The sequence below is a fragment of the Paraphaeosphaeria sporulosa genome (genome assembly GCF_001642045.1).
Source record: "Paraphaeosphaeria sporulosa strain AP3s5-JAC2a unplaced genomic scaffold CC84scaffold_10, whole genome shotgun sequence".
NCBI lineage: Eukaryota > Fungi > Ascomycota > Dothideomycetes > Pleosporales > Didymosphaeriaceae > Paraphaeosphaeria > Paraphaeosphaeria sporulosa.
Window position 1 is genome coordinate 635,002 of NW_017253369.1, and position 19,568 is coordinate 654,569.

Here is a 19,568-nt window from a genome sequence, read left to right on the forward strand (position 1 = left end):
CAGTGGGCGCCAGATACATTCACCGCCCCAATTTGAAAGAGGACACGCATATACAGCGCCGGCGAGACCGCTAGGGTGGAAGGATGTGTGAGCTGCGAAGAGCAGCATTGTGAAGCTGAACTGAACAAGTGGATGCATTGCTGTAGGCATGATGGTTGAATGCTCCCGCTAAGCCTGGAAAAAGTTGATAGAATAGAATAAAGTATACGTATGAGAAAGAAGATGACGGCGCGTTGCGAAGTTGATATTGGTGGAAGATGGCCATGGCTTGCGATGACTGAAGAGCTGGACGGGGCGTGCGCGTGTCACCTGAGAGGCTTTTCGCGGTGCCTCGTTAAGAGGGTACAATCATATGCAGATGATGTCTTGGGGCATTTTGATGCGGCGACTCCCTGATCTCACGCAATTTCGAGCGGATTATCGTAGCTGCGCTGGCTATCTGTATGCAGACATACTACTTTACTCTCAGCCTCAGCGTGCCAAGTCACGCCCAAATTCCCCAGCAATTCCTTCAATGTGCTTTCATCTTTACCCGTGCACTGAGGATATTCCTCAAACCGCGCTAACTCTTCGGCAGTCCAGACCTGCTCGTTCAACACCACATCCTCTGAAGCATCTTTCCAACGAACGATATACTCCTCGCCCCAATCGTTGTAGACTAAATACCTCTCTTCGAAAAGCTCGGTTTTCAGATCGCGTTCTGCCTCCCACGGCATGATAGGATGCCCCGGACAACCGTCGTCGTGCCTGTTGGGCGTGTCGAAGTTCCACTGTGAAGAAGTGCCAAAGCGGAACGTGCGTAGACGCGTGAGAGTCTTGGAAAATAGTTCAAAGGCGTCAGACCAGCGGACTGCGTACGATTCAAGAGTGAGAACGTGTTCTTCGTCAGGTCTAGGCAGGATTGAATAGTCGTGGGCCCAAAACTCGTCTTCGCCGCCGATTTTCGGGTAGCCTTGCTCGTCAAGCCATTGGTTCCGTCCCAGGCTCGCACCACTTTGATATATTATGGAGCAGTGGTCAAAATAGAGCTCTTGCAAGGTTTCAGAGTGATCAACAATCCACTTGAAGTGACGGTCATCGCAAAAAACAAACTGGCCTAGAGCTAGGGACTGGAGCTGCGCAAAGTGTACGTTACAGAAGTCTACTTTGGGAAACCATCCAGTGGGAATATCGGAATAGAGAGTGAGGTGGCGTAGAGTTTTGGCGGGCTCTAGCCATCCCGATGTAAAGTGGGACCATTGCTCATGGCAGTCGGTGGACTAGAAGAAATTAGCTTTGTCTTGGAAATGTGGCAGGGCTTCATGTGAACTCTAAGAATCAAAGAGGTGAAATATTGCGACATGCCTTGTATACGGTTCCTGATTCACCTCTTGGCTGCTCGTGCACGAAGCTTAACCTCAACGCCCGTAGCCCTACCAATATGGGAAAAGATATCTTCATTCCGTGATCATGACCATGACCGTAGCTCCTACGATCAAGTTGTATATGCCTGACAGATAAATCTTTGATGCGCTTCTCGAGCATGGAAAGCAAATCGGCAAGCTCTGAACTGCGGAAATCGTAACCATGCAAGATCATATCGTCGTCGAGATCATCGCCTCCACCATGTCGATCAAAGACCAAGGAGACGCTTTCGAGCCTAGGGAGCTCAGGCAACCGTTCGTAGAGCTCGACCCACTCTGCAGACATCACGGGCTTGGGCATCCAGCCTCGATGCAAGCAGGCATGAGGATGATGATCCTAGGCGCATTTGAGAAACATCCAGGCTTTGTGATCTTAGCACTTACGCAGTCTGGATTGCACAAATAGATTTCCACTTTCCGGACCAACTTCTTTAATTTCTCACTATCCAAAATGCTCGCGAAATACCGAGGATGGTATTCAACTTGATTGGGAAATGGCAAGCCGTCAATCGCAGAGTCCTCGTCCCAATCCGGAAATATAGGAACGGTTGCAAAGTAGTATGGAGTGGAAATGGCGTTCAACATTTGACTAGTGAGGCGGAGAGTAGCAAGGTCCGACCTCTGTGGAACGTGGAGAACGATCTTGTCGATAAGCTCAATCGGCAGAGACGAAAGGTTGGAAGGGTTCATAGTGGCGGTAGATGCTGGATGAACCCTCGATACTTGGGACGCTTTTGAGGAAAGCCCGTTGTACGAGACTTTAGCAGGAGTCGAGGTGCTTAGCCACGCAGGAACGCAGCAAAAGGAGATCAGCTCCAGGCAGCCGACCCAAACGTTCAAAAAGGGACAAGTGCAGTCCACTTTCAATCTAGCGTGCCGATCGCGAACTGGAACACCAAGATCTGTGCCTGGCGTGAGCTAACCACCACGACATATTTTTGTACTAACGAACAGAATGGCCGGCGAAGATAGTATATGGAACAGGAAGAAAGACCTGGTGTATTTGGTGTTCTTCATGACACATATACCGGTGATGCTTGGTAGGTGTGGCGGCGCGATACGAACGTATTAAAAGGAGGTTTCTCGCACTGGGACCTCTGAGATGTACACTAAGACCATGCGCAATCCCAGGAATGAAAGAATTCGCACCCAAGGCTAACGAGGAATCAGCATTCGACCTAACATCCTACTACCCTGTCGCTGTCAAGCCTGGCTGGATGACCGACGTGCGCACCTGGTACATCGCGACGTTCGGCGACCGATTCTTCTACAACGCGCCGTAAGTTGGCCTCGACCTGACCTTCAATATTATTCGACCCTGACTGGTGCATGAAGTGCGTGGTTCTCTACGTTTACCTTGCTCGAGCTAGTTTACCATCTTCCATTCAGTTTCTGGGCCATACCTGCGCTCATTAGGAACGATCCGCGCATACCCTTGGCGCTGCTCGTCTTTGCTCTCGAGACTAGCATTACGACTATTACTTGCTTAGCAGAGATGCTGAGCTGGGACGAATTAACACCCCTGCAGCGAGGCGTGCAGGGACTGGGTGGAATGTACGGTGCATACCTGGCTGTTGGTAAGCTTGTGCCCCTTTCCATTACAGAGTTGTACAACACTAACTGTGAGGAAGGCGTTTTCATGGCGGTGGATTGTTACGCACGCCTGGATCGAATTTTGAGCAAGCAAAAAGGCATCACACCTATCACGAAGAAGAAGCTGTAGGACATATCGTTCCACCCGTCTCTTGCCAGCGAAAGACGATGCATATAGCAAAGGTGTAATCAGAACTGCAAGCTAAGATGAGACCTGCAGACCATCCGGGCTTTGTGATGATTTAGAGAGGCATGCATTGCGTTATTCAATGACCAGATTGTTCTGGGCGAGCATCGGAATTGACTTTTGCTGCACAATAGAAACATATCTGACGCCGTCTTCCAAGTTTATCCTTACACTCTGCTAGCATCCTTCTCTGTCTCAAGATGCACAGCCTGCGCATTGCTCTTGTTGCTCTTTTTCACACTACGCGTACTTAAAGCACTAGCGATCGCACAGGCGCCGAAGGCGATAGCTACCAGGTATACGACCTTGAATGCTCCGACATAAGACGTCTTGACGGCCAGCATCGCCGCTTGGATGGTTTTTGGATTGATGCCAGGCACCTTTGCGTATGCCGCCGGCGTGTTCAACGTGGTGGCTTTGAGCAACGCCGAAAACGACCCTGAAAACCCTGTGCCATCTACCATGCGTTGCAGTGTAGGGCTTATATTATTAGCGTATCGCGAGGTGTAGATGGAGACGTAGATTGACGTCGCGACCGCGCCTCCGATGAGGCGGAACGTGGATATTAGGCCAACAGCGACACCGATATCAGCTTGATCGTCGAGACCGAGACTGACCATGCCGAAGCTGAGGGGGCTGGGTGGTAGATTGCATGCTGAAACGATGACCACGGTGGCGATAGCCTGCGCTTTGTCGTTGATTCCGATGCTGGCCATAGACGCAATGAGCGCAGTCTGGGCCGTGATGAACCCTGTGAGCTGCCATCTCTCGTGGCCTAAAATTGGCATCAAGCTAACACAGTACCATCCAGCGATGATGGTGCCAAAAGATACCATGTTGGCGTATACACCTCGGATGATGGTGTCGTTTGAGTTGAGAAAAAGGAGCGTGGATTGGCGTGGCCAAAGGACGTTCATTGAGTAATAGAGCATGCCGGCGACAAAACAGACAACAAGGAGTGCCGTAAAGTCGCGCCATTTCTTGAACAATTTTGGTGGGAGAATTGGATACTTCAAGGTGGCGTAGACCTCCCATAGCCCCAGGGCGACGAAACATGCGAATGCAACGACGATGGGCGCGACAACGTGTGCACTAGACCAAGGATACGTGACGCCTCCCTGTGGATCATTAGCGACTAAGAAGCGATGTCTTGCGGCCGACCTACCCAGTTCAAGCCTAACAGCAGCAAAAGACATCCCGCAGTAAACAACCACAACCCCACATGGTCCAGCTCCTTGACCAGCTGCCACTTACCCTTCCCATCATCCTCATGCTTCGTTTCAAAACTAGGCGGGCGATAGAAGACCCAAAGCATAACGGCCGTCGCCATCTCAAACGCGAAGCAAAACCAATAGCAAGCCCGCCAGCCAATCTCCGTATACGCGACAAACGCATACGCAATCAACGGCCCGAAACTGCTGACATGGTTCGCAAGGATCATGACACCGAGCGTAGTAAAGCGATACCGATTCGGCACGAGCTCCTGCGCACACGCAAAACACATCTCCTGAAAGCCACCACCGAATCCGAAAAGCACACCAGAGACAATCATCTGCGCGATAGAATGACCTGTCGCTCCGACCAGGGCGCCAATGGCAGCGGAGATGGCACCGGTGAGGAGAAACCAGCGACGACCAAAGATGTCTGCTAGACGGCCGCCAACGGTCACAATAATGGCGGCTCCGAGATTCCAGCAGACGGTGATCCACGGATATTTAGGGTCGGGGCCCAGGTCTGCGTTGATGTAGGCGAGGATTGCGGCTGGCATGATGAGTGTGAATAGATACGACTCGTACATCATGATGAGGGACTTTGGAGCAGTTAATCTCGCGGAACATCTAACGTGAAGCAAGATTGAGCATACTAAGATCGCCATCTTCGTCTTGATCGTGATATGTGGGCGTGCAACATCGTCCACTGCCGGCGGTGTCGAGATCTCCACATTACTGCTACTGTCAGGTGTCTTTGCGACAGCGTCCACCTCTTGTAATCTTGTCTTCTCTTCGGCGACTGCCATACTTGATGTCGTGCGGTGCTCCGCAGTGATGAGTCCGTTCCTCGAGCAGTAAGGCGATAGAAACAAGACAGAGGAAGAACGTTCGTTGCCCCGCAGGGAGAGGACCTTTGCTCAAGGCAATATTGACGATCAGGGTGCGAAACCACCCCATCGGTGCCGCCCATGCAGCATGTACATATTTTCTGGGAACACGAGGACCCTATTCGGACGGCGACAGGCGTGAAAGCTAAGCGATTCGCTAGGCAGGCATAGGACCCGACGTGATCAACGGCGAGTGACATACACTCTCAAAGTAGGACTAATCAGTCATATTTGTAATTTTTATAACTACATTTCTTAGAGGTAAATATACCAAGTCCTTAAACTGTTCGTGCTCAGTTTCGCAGATCAGAGCTATTCATCAAATTGGTTCTTGCAATTCGCTCACCACTCAGCGCCTCTTGCCCACCAACAAATTGCTGTGCGGCACAGTGCGTCCTGTAGCCCAAGACGCTATCGATGGTCTCTTTGCAATCCTATGCAAACCTATGCCTAAATAGGAAGGCAAAGAGGGAAGAGACAAAGAATATCACTGACGATAAGGCAAGCCCGCCCGAGAACTGAGGGAAACTCGAGTAATTACCATACCAAGGGTTTTGTTTATTACAGAACATCTCCTCGTAAGAGCTCCATCCCAGCGCACCGGCACGGTGCACTTGGTGACTCGTAGCGCATCTTCCTGAACGGTCTGTGGAGAGAACTAGATTGAATTCGATTAGATTTCATGGTTGAAATATGGAGGTGGGAAAATTTAACGGTGTTTGGTCGCTGGAAAAGTGATCCCGAGCCGGGTGGTGAATCATTAGCGAGGTGCGGGGAGACTGCTACCGATGCCCAGCTCAGTCACTCGTACTAGACGATATGTATAAAGCTTGATAGCAACATTCCATAGGTCGAATAAATGGAATTGCATGGCAGGCTCCGCTAAAGTGTTACTCATAGCACACTGAACCATCGCCTCTTTGCGCGCCGCCTCTTGCTGACAACCATAGCCAACGAGCCGCATGCCTCGTCAGCGTCTTCGCTCCCATCCAAGGCCGAGCCTTGCCGTCGCGACAACGCACCGCTTCTACTCCTCTGCTCCTTGCTCCCGCTTCTTGTTTGCATAAGAGCCTCCGACAGGCTCCTACTCTTGGTATGAAAGACGCATAAACCTATGCTGGGCCCTCTGTACTTCGCATGCAGCGGACAAAGAGGACTGGTGGGCAAATGTTCGGGAATGACCCACTCGAGCTTCGCTATCTCTTCCGCGCCGCGGGTTCCAGCATCCACTGTAGACCATGTCACGTCTGAAAGGTAGTGCGGAGGTGTGGCCGGTGTGTATGTGCCACCAGTGGGCGTGATTTTAGTAGGGAAAAGAGTGTGATTAGGTGCTTCTACTCGTGAGCTGGATATAGGATCTTGGGAAGACTCCTCAGATGCGGAACCGTTCTGCTCGAGGTCCGTATGCTGTGACATCAGGAGTGCGTCTGAGTCCCAGACACCCCCTGGTGAAGCTGGCATTCTGTGTGTATGTACGCCTTGGAGATCAAAAAAGAAGTCGGCAAGTTTGCCTTTAAGCTCACCGTTCGCTTCAAATATCGGCGGCGTGGGCACACGGTTCAGCCCCGGTGGCACAAAAGACGGTGGAATGGGCATTTTATCTAGGGCTTCCACATTAGTTGGTGTCATTGATTGTTTGCAGGGCCCGTATGATTTGTCTCGTCTTGTAAAAGGGGGCGTTAGCAATCGCTTATCCGGGCGTTTTGGCTTCAGTAAACGCGATAATGTAAATGACGATTGTGAACGTTCAGACTGCGGAGTTGTGCTAAGATCGTTAGAGGAGCTGCGAAATCGACGAGAGCGAGAACGCATCCCTCGCTCGGTTTGCGGCACGGTGACGTCTCGAGGTGACCGGGTATGAGTATCATCTGAATTCCTACGCTCTTCATGGCTGGGTTTCAATGCCTTTTTGGAAGTTCTCCACCGAAATCGACCAAGTATATATCCATTAGGCGCCTTAGTTGTTGGCATTTCCACTTGAGGAGTTTGCAAGGTGCCGTCTGGAGTGCTCTTCGCGGACACAGTTTGCTCCTCGACCTCAGTGATTGGAGCAGGTGCTGTCCTTGGCCCTTGATGGTACCACTCTGGAGGTCTATCCTCAGTCCAAGGTGTCTTAGGACTGCGAGGCCGAGACGGAATCAGGCTATAAGACTCAGCGACCGGCATGCGACTTCGGGGTGGGATCGTGGGCAATTCAAGTGGAAGCGTGAGTTTCATAGCTTCCTTACGAGCCAATTGTCTGCGATCCTTGAGTGTAGCTTTCGGTGGCTGGCTCAATTTTGAGGCTGGCGTATCCGCCCACTTGTGCGTACTTTCAAGTGATTGGCAGGCTTTAGGGCTTGTCCTCACGGAGTCATGCGGTGCATGTGAGCGCTTGATCTCAGGATTGCCCTTCTTCTCTCCCGCGTAGAACATACGCAGATCTGGGAAATGTCTCCTCATGCCTCTCGCAACATCGCTGATCGAAGATCTGTTGGTTTCTGTCCGTGACGGAGTGTGGAGAGATGAAGGTACCGAGAGCTCTTTCGTCGAAGCCGGGGACAATGGTTCTGTTGTGGGGTCTTTTGGCCGGCCATCTTCCCAGACACGGGCCTTCGAATCGGCGCTGGAGAGCTCCTCAAGGGTTGGAGGAGCTCGGGTAATGTGCGGCGATCGATCATTTGCATGGTGCGGCTCATCCGTTGGTTCTGTTTCCCAAGCGAATCCCTCCCGTCTATCCTCGACTCGCGGCGATGAACCTTGTCCTAGAGGTTCACAGACGGTTAGTCTATAGTACATGAACTAACGGTTAGCAACCCACCACCGCCAGGTGTCAATTTTGCGCTGTGTACAGCAATTGCATGATCCTTCAATGATGTGTAGTACCTAGTAATGCCTGGCCTGGGTGCAATTGCGCCATGGATTCCATGATCACCAAAGGGCTGCGCGTCCACGCTCGAGGCTGCAAGATATTTGATGACGTCAGGGCGACAGGACTCAACCTCCACGGAGTGAGGAGATAAACCTGCCGACATCCAAGTCTATAGGCGAGTAGGTACCGCAAGATTTTGCAGAGGCTCGCTTCCGCTCAACTTGGTACGAAACAGGGTGATAGACGAGTGAAGGAAGGATTATCATAGGAAGATGGAGATGGTAATACAGACGCGGGTGCGCTGCCAGCTGCAAAACAGTACACAACCGTTGCGCCAGTCAAATGAAGAGATTGCGCTAAAGTTTAGGGACGCTGTGAGCGGCCAAAGCCCTAAAGAGGAAGGAGGTATGCAAGACATGTTGCTAGAACGGAAAACCTACCTGCCAAACACCGTCGACTAGACCAATGAAATTCGATATGCAAAAAGATAGACAGGCGCCGCGTGATGCAATCCCACTTTCCAACCCTGGTAGTTATCCTAACCCAAACCATGTACGCCCGAGAAGCGCCTGCTCGTTCCTTCATAACATGATCATTATACAACCCCACTACCTACGAGCTGCGCCCTTCGTTGGCATAATCTCGTATTTGCTCGTACCGTCAGCAAAGTAAATGCGGAATAGGCGGTTTGCATTATCAAACATGCCATCCTTCAGACTAACGATGATGAATTGTGACTCCGTGAAGCGCTCCTTGATGATACGACCGATGTTCTGTGTATGCGACGGATCTAATGCCGAATCGACCTCGTCCAGGATGTACATGGGCGCTGGCTTATATTGAAGCAGAGCCAGGATCAGCGCGAGGGCTGCCAAGGATCTATGATACGTTAGACGTTGTCCTGTGTAAATGAACATCAGGGCTTACCGTTGACCACCACTCAACTCGGTCAAAGACTGCTTCCAGACTTTGCCTAGCATGACCTTGATATCAAGACCCTCTGAAACAGACTTGCCTTCCAACGGATCTAGCTTAGCGAAGGCACCCGGCAAAAGATCGTTGAAGATGGTGCCAAAGTAGCCGTTGACTTTGGCCCACGTCTCCTCCAGCTTCTCGTGTTTATACCTGTCTAGCTTCTTTATCGTCTCTTCGATCTTCTGCTTGTCTTTGATCACAATGGACATGTTTTTCTTCAAGCTGACTTCCTTCTTCTCGACACTGTCGATCATCGCCATGACCTTGGGGTTAATCTTATTCTTCATGCCTCGCAATCGCTCGTCCATGGTCTTCCGTCGACTCTTGCAATCGGACATATTCTGCCCTCTGTAATCGTATATGGTGCCGGATCTTCCGAACTGCTCGCTTTCCAGCTCGATCCAGTCGTGCTCTTTCTCGAGTGCTTCGATTCTGCCCGATGCTTCGTCGCGTTCCTTGTCGAAGCGCTCGATCTCGTGACCTAGCTTCTGCTGCTCTAGCTTTGCCTCCGTGATCGATGAATTTTTGGTCTTGATCGCGTCCTCGAGTGCGCGCAGTTCGTCATCAAAACTTGTGAGTTTCTTCTGTTCGTCCGCAAGATTAGCCTGAGCAACGTCATGGTCGTGTTTCACCCTGGCCTGCTCAGCGACGAGTGCATCGATTTCTTCTTGCGAACTGCTCAATGTTGTTTGAGCCTCTTCCAGCTGCTCCTTCGCGGCTGCAAGATCTCCCGCAATATGATCAACTACGACCTTCGCTTCTCGGTTTTCAGCTTGAAGCGGCTTGAGAGAAGCGCTGTTCTTGGCCAACGCCTTTTTGAGTTTGTCGAGCGAAGACTGCAGTTCCGCAAGTTTGCTACCTTTGTTGCTGTTAAACTCCTTCATGTCTTTCTCGACGCGCTTGATGTCTTTGGACGCTTCGTCTTGCCTGGACTTGGCGGCTTTGATGTCGTCTTTGAGTTGACCGATGGATTTCTTCATCTCCTCTACTGCTTGGATGATCGATGAAGATGAGTTTCCACTGATCTGGCTCTCCGTAAGCTGGATGGCATGAGTCTTTAGGTCCAGCTCCTGCTTTAGCCTCTTGGCACCATCGAGCTTCTTCCTCTCCCTAGCCATGGTGGCTTGAAGTTCAGCAAGCTGCTGCTCCTGTGCTTGGAGTTCGCCAGTGATCTCGTTGAATTTCTGCAGCGTCACAAGAACACCGCTCGTCTGGGGCGCGCTTCCTCCAGATAGCGTTCCTTGAGGTTCGTATACGTCACCTTCCAGAGTAACGCTCTTCGTCCGCGGCCCACCAAAGGCTACCGCCTTGGCCGTTTTGGCATCTTCGCAAATGAACGTGTTCCCGAAGACATATTCCATAGCGACGGAAACTTCGTCGTCGTACCCTATGAGAGACAAGGCCAAGTTGGCTTTGCCAGGAGCTTCACGTTGAGCAGCGCCAATCTTCTCGGCGGAGGCCTTGAATGCTTTTATCTTGTTCAATGGGATCACAGTGTATCGTTTTTTGAGCCGCCCATTCTGGATCAACTGCTTGCTCGTCTCTGCGGTGTCGACGACAACATTGTACAGGCGACCGCCGGCGCATATCTCCAGAGCAGTACCGGCACGCGTGTGGTCCTTGTCGAGGGTGAAAAGCTGTGCAACCAGGCCCTTGACGCGCGAGCGATCGAAATTTGGTGACGGGTTCTCGTAGCTGAAGTCTATATTGGCAACCTTCCTCTTCAAAGCATCAGCTTCACGTCGTAAGTCCTGTATCCGAGTTTGCAGATGGGACTCTTGTTGGTAGAGTTCCGCTTCATGCCCAGCATCGAAGCCCAGCTTTGAGAGCTCCGCTTCCAGTCTTTTGGCTTGGAGTTTTTGTGCTTCCAACTCTTTCAAGAGTCCGGAGTTCTGCTCTTTGGCTTTCTTGGCTTTCGGCTCATCTTCCTTGATCTGCTTCTCCAGGTGCGCGATCTTGAGCTTGCTTTGTTCTTGTTCGATTGCAGCTGCGCTTTCCCTGTTTCGAGCTTCTTGGAGCTTGCCTTGGTAACCGCTTTCCTGGCCTTCCTTCGACGCCACGCCCGTTTGAAGCGTTTGAAGGAGCTCTTCCTTTTCGCTTACATCCGCGGTCTGCTTAGCTAATTCATCGTGTGCAGCATTGTACTTTTGTTCTAGCTTTTCGTGGGCCTTTATCTTTTCCTGCAGCTGCTTTTCCAGGTCTTGAACGCTCTCCTCGATGTTGCGCTTCCGATCGACTTCCTCTGATATGCTGGACTTCTTCAGATCAAGGACAGTCGTCAAGCGCACCAGTTCGTGAGAATGGGTCTTGACCTCCTCGTCGAGGGCTTGGAATTGTCCGCCCTTGCGAAGTTCCTTTTCGCGCGTTGCTTTCACCTTCTCAATGTCCTCCTGAATGTATTCGATCTCGCCTTTCATGCGTGCGGCCGACTGTTCCAAGAAATCTGCGCGCTGCTTCTTCGCTTCCAGGTCGTCTAGAGATTGCCGCAACTTCTCCTTGTAATTCACGTAATCGTAGGCGACGACCAGCCGGATCAAACGTTCGAGATCGCCCTGTGTCTGTTGGAAATCAAGGAAGGCGCGCTTCTCTTGGCGTAGCTTGTCCAGCTTGGGGCCAATCTCGTCCGTCAAGAGCCCATTGAGCTCCTGCACTTTCAGTTCCTTCTTCGTCAAAGTTTTGAGCGCCTTGTCTCGCCTGTCGTCATACATTCGTGTTCCGGCGGCCTCCTCAAGAAGCGACAGAATCTCCTTCGGCTTCATGCTCAACACTTTTGTAATGTATCCCTGTTGAATTAGGAAGTTGGGGTTGTTGATGTTGAGCTGGACCGATTGGAACAAGCTGTGAACTAGGTGTTGCTGCGCGCGCATTCCGTTGATAAGGTATTTGGTAGTTCCACCGATCACGATCGTTCTCGTTACTGAGATTGTGTCGACATTCTTGTGCGTTTCGGGGCTATTGGCTTTGTCACGGTTGTCGAACGTAATGGTAACGCTCGCTTTGGTGACACCGGCCTGTCCGCGCTTGTATATGAGATCCTATACTCCAGTGTCAGCGCTCCACTCGAGGCTGGCCCCGCGCACGCATCACGCATCACGCACCTGGAGGTTCGACGCTCGCACGGAGCTCAGGTTGGTAAGACCAAGCACGAAGCATATCGAATCGAGAATGTTGGACTTCCCGGAGCCGTTCAATCCGGTGATGGCGTTGAAGCTGCTATCCCTGCTTGCTGTGAGCCCTCGCCAGCTTTCTGTGCCAGCTCGATTTGACGTACCAGTCCCTGATCACGGTGCGAGTCGCGTACGACTTGTAGCCCTGCAAGTTGTTAGCAATGGTCGCGCGAGGGCGTGAGCATACGCACGTCTATCACCAGCTCCACGATCTTCATGGTGGTGGCATGTGCTGTTGTTTTGGCGGATGCTGGTGGGCTGTTGTTTGTTGTTGTGCGCTTTCCGTTTCGGGCGTTGATGCTTGGCAACGCCAGATCACGTGTAGCCCCACCTGGGCGCAATCGCGTCGCGTCTCGATGCGAAGTGATTAGCCTAAGCAACCCCAAGGCATCACAGCATCTAGATCAAGAGTCCACATACTATACGCGCAGATATCGTCTCATAGCCGAGATGCTTGTAGAATTCGTTTGTCCCCAGTGCTTGCGATCATCTCCCGCATTCTCGACACCCGTAGGAGAAGCTGTGCCACTATCAAGCATGCCACACTCGATGAAGATCGAGATACTGTGCAGTATCTGCCAATGGTACCAGACGCGCTTGTGCGCATGCGAGTGCCATCCGATGTATGTTCACGTAGTCCACATCCCAGTCTCAACTGGCCATCTAGTCAAAGGTGAACACACAGAATAGCCTACCGTACGAGTTGCTAGCATCCTGTGTAAGCAGCGATGATTCTCCACACTCACGCAAAGTCAAACAGCACAACTAGCTAGCCTATCCTTCGGTTGCGCGCCCGACCAGGTGCACGGTCATGGTTACATTGACGCAGGATGCGGTTCACTGACCATATGTCCAGGATTCCTCAATAATGGCGATCAGCGCAGCGGCCCTGCATTGGTGTTGGCGACCCTCGGATCCGGTTCCTGTACGCCACTCTGTAGATGACCTTGTGCTTGAATTATGAGGTTGCACAGCTGATCCCATCGGCATCTGATCTATGGAACGCCTGGTCATTCGCCACAATCGTACTTTCTGGTCCTGTTTGGCTGCCTCAACATGAATGACGCTTTGTCCCTCAATCAGCCCTTCGCAATAGCTTTCTCGTTCGAATTCGACATTTGGCTGTCAGTCCACTGCAAAGCCGTACCGTAGTGCTAATGGCGCCCAATCCTTTACAAGCTTCCTAAGCTTACAGCCGAAGCTCGCCACCAGAATGCTTGTCACACCAAGTGTGAGCTTAGGCAGCGTGGGATTAGCGGGGTTGTCCGAACGACTACCGAACAGGAAGCTGTATTCAACCGGCTACCAATCACATGTATCCGCAGTCTATCTTCGATTTGCGCGATACCAAGGACCTATGTCGTACTTTGAATTCAATTCGTTTAAATGCGGTTGTGGATCGTTGCAATGTGATGATCCAGGTCGTTGGACGCAAACTCAACCTGCGGCGAGCCCGAAGAGCTTCGTTTCTTTTCAACTTTGACCGCGCGATCAGTTGCGCAAGCACGCCATATGGTGTCTCTGCAAAACCGATGGAGGGGACGCTCGCGCGAGGAAGTTGTTGCACCCAAACGCGCCAACACAACTGCTACAGAGACGACCAACACTTCGGACCGAGCAGGCGACGACAAGGGTGAACCTGTAATGGCTGACTCCGGAAAACCATACGATCCCGAGAAGCTGCCCCACGAGGTCAACACCCCTGGGGACGCACCAGGCATCGATGTCGACGCTGACGATGAGGCCGAGCTGCCTGAAGACCTCAGAGATCTCCCCAAAATCGTACGGTCGATTGTCAGCCTCGAAGACGACCCCGATGCGCCGACCATTACTTTCCGCTACTTTCTCTTGTGTTTCCTCTTTGTGCCGCCCGGGGCGATCCTCTTCCAGATGGGCATCTTCAGGACAACGGCCTCCGCATATCCAGTGCTCTTCGTGCAAATTGGTGAGAGTCGCCTGCTACTTGTGTTGCTCTGCTCTAACAAAGTTAGCCTCGCACTATGTCGGAACTTGGCTTGCAGAAATCCTGCCTAAGAAGACTATAAGGGTTCCGTTTACAAAGTGGGGCTTCAGCTTGAATCCTGGCCCTTGGAGCGCAAAGGGTACAGTTTGGTGTCAACCCGCGACTAGCCGACACTGATCTGTACAGAGAACGTCCTTGTCACGGTTACTGCTGCCTCTGGAGCAACCTCCAATGCCGCGTGGGCCCCCATATCACTGGCGCAGCTTTACTATGGCACCAAGATTCCGGTAGCAGCATGCCTCTTCTTCATGTGGGCTATTGTGTACATTGGATACGCTATGGTGAGTGGCCTGCATATTTTCCAACAACGTAGTTTCTGCTGTACTTAACCGTCTTAGGCTGCGTTGGCGCGACAATTCCTCTTATACGATCCTATCTATGTGTAAAACTTTCCAGTTCCTTGATCCTTCTGTTCTAACATTATGTCAGCTGGCCATACTCTTTAATGCAGACTGCTGTCTTCGAAACTCTTCATAAGTCTGTGCAAGATTCTTGGATTGCTCGGAAGCAGAAGTATGTATTCTTTGGCGCTTTCCTCTTTATGACGCTCTGGGAATTCCTCCCAGAATACGCGTTCCCTATGCTCAGCTCGCTATCCTTCCTTTGCTGGGTTGCACCACGGAATGCGGTAGCGAACTTCGTTGGTGCCGGGATCGGCGGCATGGGCTTCCTTAACCTTACCTTGGATTGGGCAAACATCAGCAATCAGTCGCTGATTAGCCCCATGATTGTTCCCTACTGGACGACGGTGGTGTTGACTGTGGCCTTCATCTTCAATTGCTGGGTCCTAATACCAGCGGCTAAGTACGGCAAACTCAGCAGCTGGGCCAATGATCAGCTCATGTCGAACCGGCTTTTCCTCGAGAACGGAACGAGATATCCAGTGACAGCTCTGATCAACCCGGACATAACCTTCAACGAGACCGCTTATCAAGAGCATGGACCAATATATGTCGGAACACAGCAGTTGTGGAGTCTGTTCTTCGACTACTCCTCCTACATTAGTGCCCTGACTTGGATGGCATTGTTCGGATATCCCAAGATCAAAGAAACAATTCAGGTGCTTCGAAAACGGGCCAAAGACAGGAAGAGCAACACCAGCGTCAACGATTTCTATACCGATCGCCTGAATGTACTCATGCGATCTTACGAAGAAGTTCCCCTCTGGTGGTATGTTGCTTTGTTCGTTGCCTCCTTCGTCACCATCATCACGATACTAGGATGTGGATACTTCTTCATTCCTATTTGGACCTTCTTCGTCGCCATCTTTTCTTCTGGTGCTATGATCATTCCGTTCGCTTGGCTTTATTCCTTCTCCAGTTTCCAGGTACCGATTGGCTCGTTCAACGAGCTTCTGTATGGCTACATGGTGCACGCCACGAACGGGCACAAGCACCCTGCTGGAGCCACCGCATATGGCTCAATCGCTGGGGACATCTGGTATCGCGCTCAGTATATGCTACAAGACCAAAAGATAGGACACTACATGCACGTACCACCACGCGCAATCTTCCTTAGCCAGATCTTTGGCGAACTGCTAGGCGTTCCGATAAACTACGGCATCATCCAGTGGATATTAAAGACTAAGCGCGACTTCCTGCTAGGCGACAAGACTGACCCCTTGCACCAATGGACTGGCCAAAGGTGCGTCTCCCCACATGGAGCAAAATGAGGCGTCGGCTGACCAACAGTCTTTCTAACTATAATACACTGGGCGTACAATACGTGCTAGTAGGACCGAAACGGCTGTTCTCGCAAGCCATGTACAAGCCGCTACCGTACGCCTTCTTGTATGGTGCTCTAGCTCCGTTCCTGCTCTTTGCGCTGCACAAAGCTTTTCCAAAATCCAAGCTCAAGTTCCACCTCTGTAAGTTATGCTCTTTGTGAGAATATTGCAGCCTCTTACATTCAAAAGGGAATGTTACGATCTTCGGCACAGGAATGTCTCAATTCTACGGCAATCTTTCGACTGGCTACATTTCGCGCTTCATTGTCGGCTACATTTGCATGTACTGGTTCTACCGTCACCGGTTCCAGACCTGGAAACGCTACAACTACCTTGTCGCTGCGGCGTTTGACGCCGGTTTCAATATTGCGATGCTGCTTATTTTCGTTATCTTCAGCAGCGGGAAGGTTATCAACATGCCATATTGGTGGGGTAACAACGAAACAAGCGTGGAGAGGTGCTTTGCTCTGGAGTAGATTCGCAATCTGGAACCATGGGCTCGGCTGAGTCGACAGTGATAGGGATTAGCGTTTGTATAGGGTCGTTCGTGCCACAGTGCCTGGCACAGAAAAACATGATTTAGGCGCACACCCAATCCTGTAATAATTCGCCTAACTATACCTTCATGAACTTGAAGTGTAGTGATTTAGCGTAAGTGTTTACCGGCAGGTCTCCTGCAAAGAACCCAGTTTTGTCGTTGTATCAAGGTTTGGACCTTTCGTGACCATAATTGCACAACTTTCAGTTCGTACGAATTGCACATCGAAAGTGCACCAACATCGCACTTGCTCCTTCATTGCTGCCTAGCCTGTAGATCCTTGCGCTGACATAAGCGCGCCACCTTCAGCTCCTCACATTGCATTACGGCTGTATCCATCACTCTATTACTTGCTATTGATTCACTGTTCGAGAAACATACGGTTACTCTCATCTTCAATCACTCAGTCTACTCCTTGTGTCTCTATACATCATGGCTTTCGCCAAGTCGGGCGGGGATGCGGGAGCAGACAACGATATTGTGAACGCATTTAAGCTCGAAACCAACCATGTGTTTCAGAAAGACAGAAATAATAAGTGTGCTCCTGATTCTGGGCAGTGGTTCTTTCATCATCCCGAATATGAGGCCTTTCGGGCTGCCAAGGGGCTACAGCTTCTGTTCGTGACTGCTGAAGCAGGTGGTATGTCAAAACAATTCAAGGATAGCAATACTTAAGCAATACTAAAAGCAACCAGGAGGTAAATCCACCGTAATGAGGACTTTGGTAGACAAGCTGCAACATTGCGACGGCCAGCCAGTGGTTGGGTACTTTTTCTTCAAGGATGACGATGACCAGCTTCGAAGCTACGAAGACGCCCTGAGTTCAATAATATACCAGGTATTTGTCCAAGAGCGCAGCCTAATCAAGCACGCAAGGGACTTGTACAAACAATACGGTCATGGAATACGATATCAGACCGAGAAACTGTGGCCTATTCTCCAGGCGGCCGCCACTGATACACACCGGGAGTTGATTTGCATACTGGACGCAGTAGATGAGTGTGCACCTGCGGGTAGACGACAGCTCGTGTCTGATCTGGCCGATGCGTTCAAATCAGGAGTAGAAAGTTCGAGTACAAAGCTGAAATTCGTAGTAACCTCTCGGCCCTACCAGGATGAGAACCACCCATACACAGACCTGATCACATCCAAAACGATCCGGCATCTGGCAGGCGAATATGCCAGAGTTCAGTCTGACGTCCAGTCGATTATACGTTTCAAAGCGGAAGAGCTGGCCAAGAAGCACCGACTGGCACAAAACACGTTGGAAATCCTCGTCGAAGCGATCTCAAATCAGAACTTGCAGACGAGGTCTTTCATGGCCGTTCGGATGACTTTTGAGCTCCTGGACTCGCACGAGTTGATGCAGGAGAGCGCGGAAAAGGACATGATCCATGCGATACTTGCAGATATACCGCAGACTCTGGGCGACCAGTTTGATAAGATGCTGGACAGAAGTCGCAATAGAGAGCATGCTCGTCGATTGTTCTGCGTCATTCTGGCCTCTCGGAAGACGCTCAAGATATCGGAGCTCAAGGTTTTGTATGTATTAACACAGCCACGAGACCCTGCCACTAAGGCCCCGCAATCCTACGAAGATTTACAGCTGCCGGCGGATGACGAGGAGTTCAAACGCCTTGTTCGAGCACAGTGTGGTTTATTCATCACATTCGTGAAGAACTCCGTCCATTTGTTTCATCAGACAGCGCGAGAGCACCTCATGGCAAGTCTGGATAATACAAACACAGTCGTCCCGATGAACGAAATCATGTCAACGACGTCTAGTTCAATTGCGGGTCGAGAGAAAGGTCGGCAGCGCACTTGGAGAGGCTGCATAACCAAAGCAGGTGCAAACCTCGTCATGCTAATTGCATGCACGGATCTACTCAACTTCAATATCTCAAGATCGTGGGTTCTTAATGTGTGAGTGTTTTCCCATGGCTGGTATTATACCTGAAAGACTCACCTGTCTGGCCATAGTTTTGATAGTCTAGATGCTGGAAATGGCTTTCATGATGATATAAAGGCATTGCTCGAAAACAAACCGTTTCTTCAATATACGGCCTTCAACTGGTACGAGCACGCCATGCTCGGAGGTGACGATGCCCTGGTCGCTTTGCGTGATCCACATCATGCATCAATCCTCGACGTGAGCAAGCCCTCCTTTTGGGGGTGGTTTCTGATATTTGGGGACTACATGTGTACGAACACGTCGAGACCTGAGTCGATAATATCCAGTGCCTGGGAGGACGATTACAAGAAATTCCAGCTATCGGCCAAGTATGGGGCAGTTCTCCGGGAGGTTTGCTTGAAAAAGTTATTTCAAATGGACCAGACAATCCACACTCTACTTGATGATCCATCACTCCCATCGGCGGAAGTTGCGTAAGTCAGCATGACGCTAGGTTGCCAGACTCTTACTCACCAACAACCAGGTCTTCCCCAAAAAGTCCAACTTGGACAGCTGCAGATGGCTATGATCTGATCGATCGATATCATTTGGCTTATGGAGAGTATGAATACACAAGTCTTGCAAAAGCAGCACAATGTATCGAACACGGACAGGTTGCACGAGCTGCATTTCTCTCTACCGATCTTCGTACTCCGAAGATGATTTGGACCTGTATCAGTGACGGGGCATCGATTGCCTTGAAGTATATCTTATCTTCAGTCAACGATATCGATTGGCTCGACCAAGTGCCGGAGCACATCATGTACCGGAGAAGGCTTTGGCATGGGTGGTCCAGTCGCACAGGAGAAGAGCTCAGGAAGAAAAGAGAACTGGGCTGGAAGGAGCCATGGTCGCCAGCTCTAACAGCCATGGTGAGATCAATGAACGACCATCCTAATGCGGAGATATTCCTGGTTTTGGCAGGCTGGCTGGAATCATCCGCTCAAGCCAAGGAATACGCTCAGCTGTTATGGAAAGCAGGAGGATTCCTGGATGCTTCTTTCTGCCGCCATCTCTCCAAAGCTGGTGCCCCAATCAACGTGCAATGCCGGGACG

General features: G+C 51.0%; 6 protein-coding genes across 6 annotated transcripts; 3 read left to right on the forward strand and 3 right to left on the reverse strand.

Moving 5' to 3' along the window:
* Window positions 1-388: 388 nt before the first annotated feature.
* On the reverse strand, window positions 389-2,181 carry CC84DRAFT_1262603 (uncharacterized protein). Its single transcript, XM_018185163.1, has 3 exons — window positions 1,788-2,181; window positions 1,345-1,740; window positions 389-1,259 (listed from the first exon to the last, which is right to left on the reverse strand). Exons 1-3 carry the CDS (start codon window positions 2,091-2,093, stop codon window positions 399-401), a joined length of 1,563 nt encoding a protein of 520 aa, XP_018031914.1. The 5' UTR covers window positions 2,094-2,181; the 3' UTR covers window positions 389-398.
* Window positions 2,182-2,330: 149 nt separating this feature from the next.
* On the forward strand, window positions 2,331-3,226 carry CC84DRAFT_1167755 (uncharacterized protein). Its single transcript, XM_018179256.1, has 4 exons — window positions 2,331-2,443; window positions 2,574-2,682; window positions 2,739-2,980; window positions 3,035-3,226. Exons 1-4 carry the CDS (start codon window positions 2,359-2,361, stop codon window positions 3,124-3,126), a joined length of 528 nt encoding a protein of 175 aa, XP_018031915.1. The 5' UTR covers window positions 2,331-2,358; the 3' UTR covers window positions 3,127-3,226.
* Window positions 3,227-3,255: 29 nt separating this feature from the next.
* Window positions 3,256-4,992, reverse strand: CC84DRAFT_1198740 (MFS general substrate transporter). The gene is made up of 2 exons (XM_018181588.1): window positions 4,349-4,992; window positions 3,256-4,301 (listed from the first exon to the last, which is right to left on the reverse strand). The coding sequence occupies exons 1-2, from the start codon at window positions 4,982-4,984 to the stop codon at window positions 3,351-3,353; spliced, it is 1,587 nt and encodes a 528-aa protein (XP_018031916.1). The 5' UTR covers window positions 4,985-4,992; the 3' UTR covers window positions 3,256-3,350.
* A 3,465-nt stretch (window positions 4,993-8,457) lies between these two features.
* Window positions 8,458-12,527, reverse strand: CC84DRAFT_1127333 (RecF/RecN/SMC protein). Its single transcript, XM_018175768.1, has 5 exons — window positions 12,466-12,527; window positions 12,379-12,419; window positions 12,206-12,326; window positions 9,060-12,142; window positions 8,458-9,011 (listed from the first exon to the last, which is right to left on the reverse strand). The coding sequence occupies exons 1-5, from the start codon at window positions 12,490-12,492 to the stop codon at window positions 8,741-8,743; spliced, it is 3,543 nt and encodes a 1,180-aa protein (XP_018031917.1). The 5' UTR covers window positions 12,493-12,527; the 3' UTR covers window positions 8,458-8,740.
* A 1,362-nt stretch (window positions 12,528-13,889) lies between these two features.
* On the forward strand, window positions 13,890-16,499 carry CC84DRAFT_1153461 (putative oligopeptide transporter; the record flags this gene model as incomplete). Its single annotated transcript, XM_018176839.1, has 7 exons — window positions 13,890-14,219; window positions 14,266-14,376; window positions 14,424-14,578; window positions 14,636-14,679; window positions 14,727-15,941; window positions 15,989-16,164; window positions 16,213-16,499. Exons 1-7 carry the CDS (start codon window positions 13,919-13,921, stop codon window positions 16,497-16,499), a joined length of 2,289 nt encoding a protein of 762 aa, XP_018031918.1. The 5' UTR covers window positions 13,890-13,918.
* Window positions 16,500-17,044: 545 nt separating this feature from the next.
* Window positions 17,045-18,479, forward strand: CC84DRAFT_1074976 (uncharacterized protein; the record flags this gene model as incomplete). The annotated part of the gene is made up of 2 exons (XM_018173704.1): window positions 17,045-17,201; window positions 17,257-18,479. Coding segments are annotated over 2 exons (1,380 nt in total), but the record flags the coding sequence as incomplete, so codon positions are not given.
* Window positions 18,480-19,568: the final 1,089 nt, after the last annotated feature.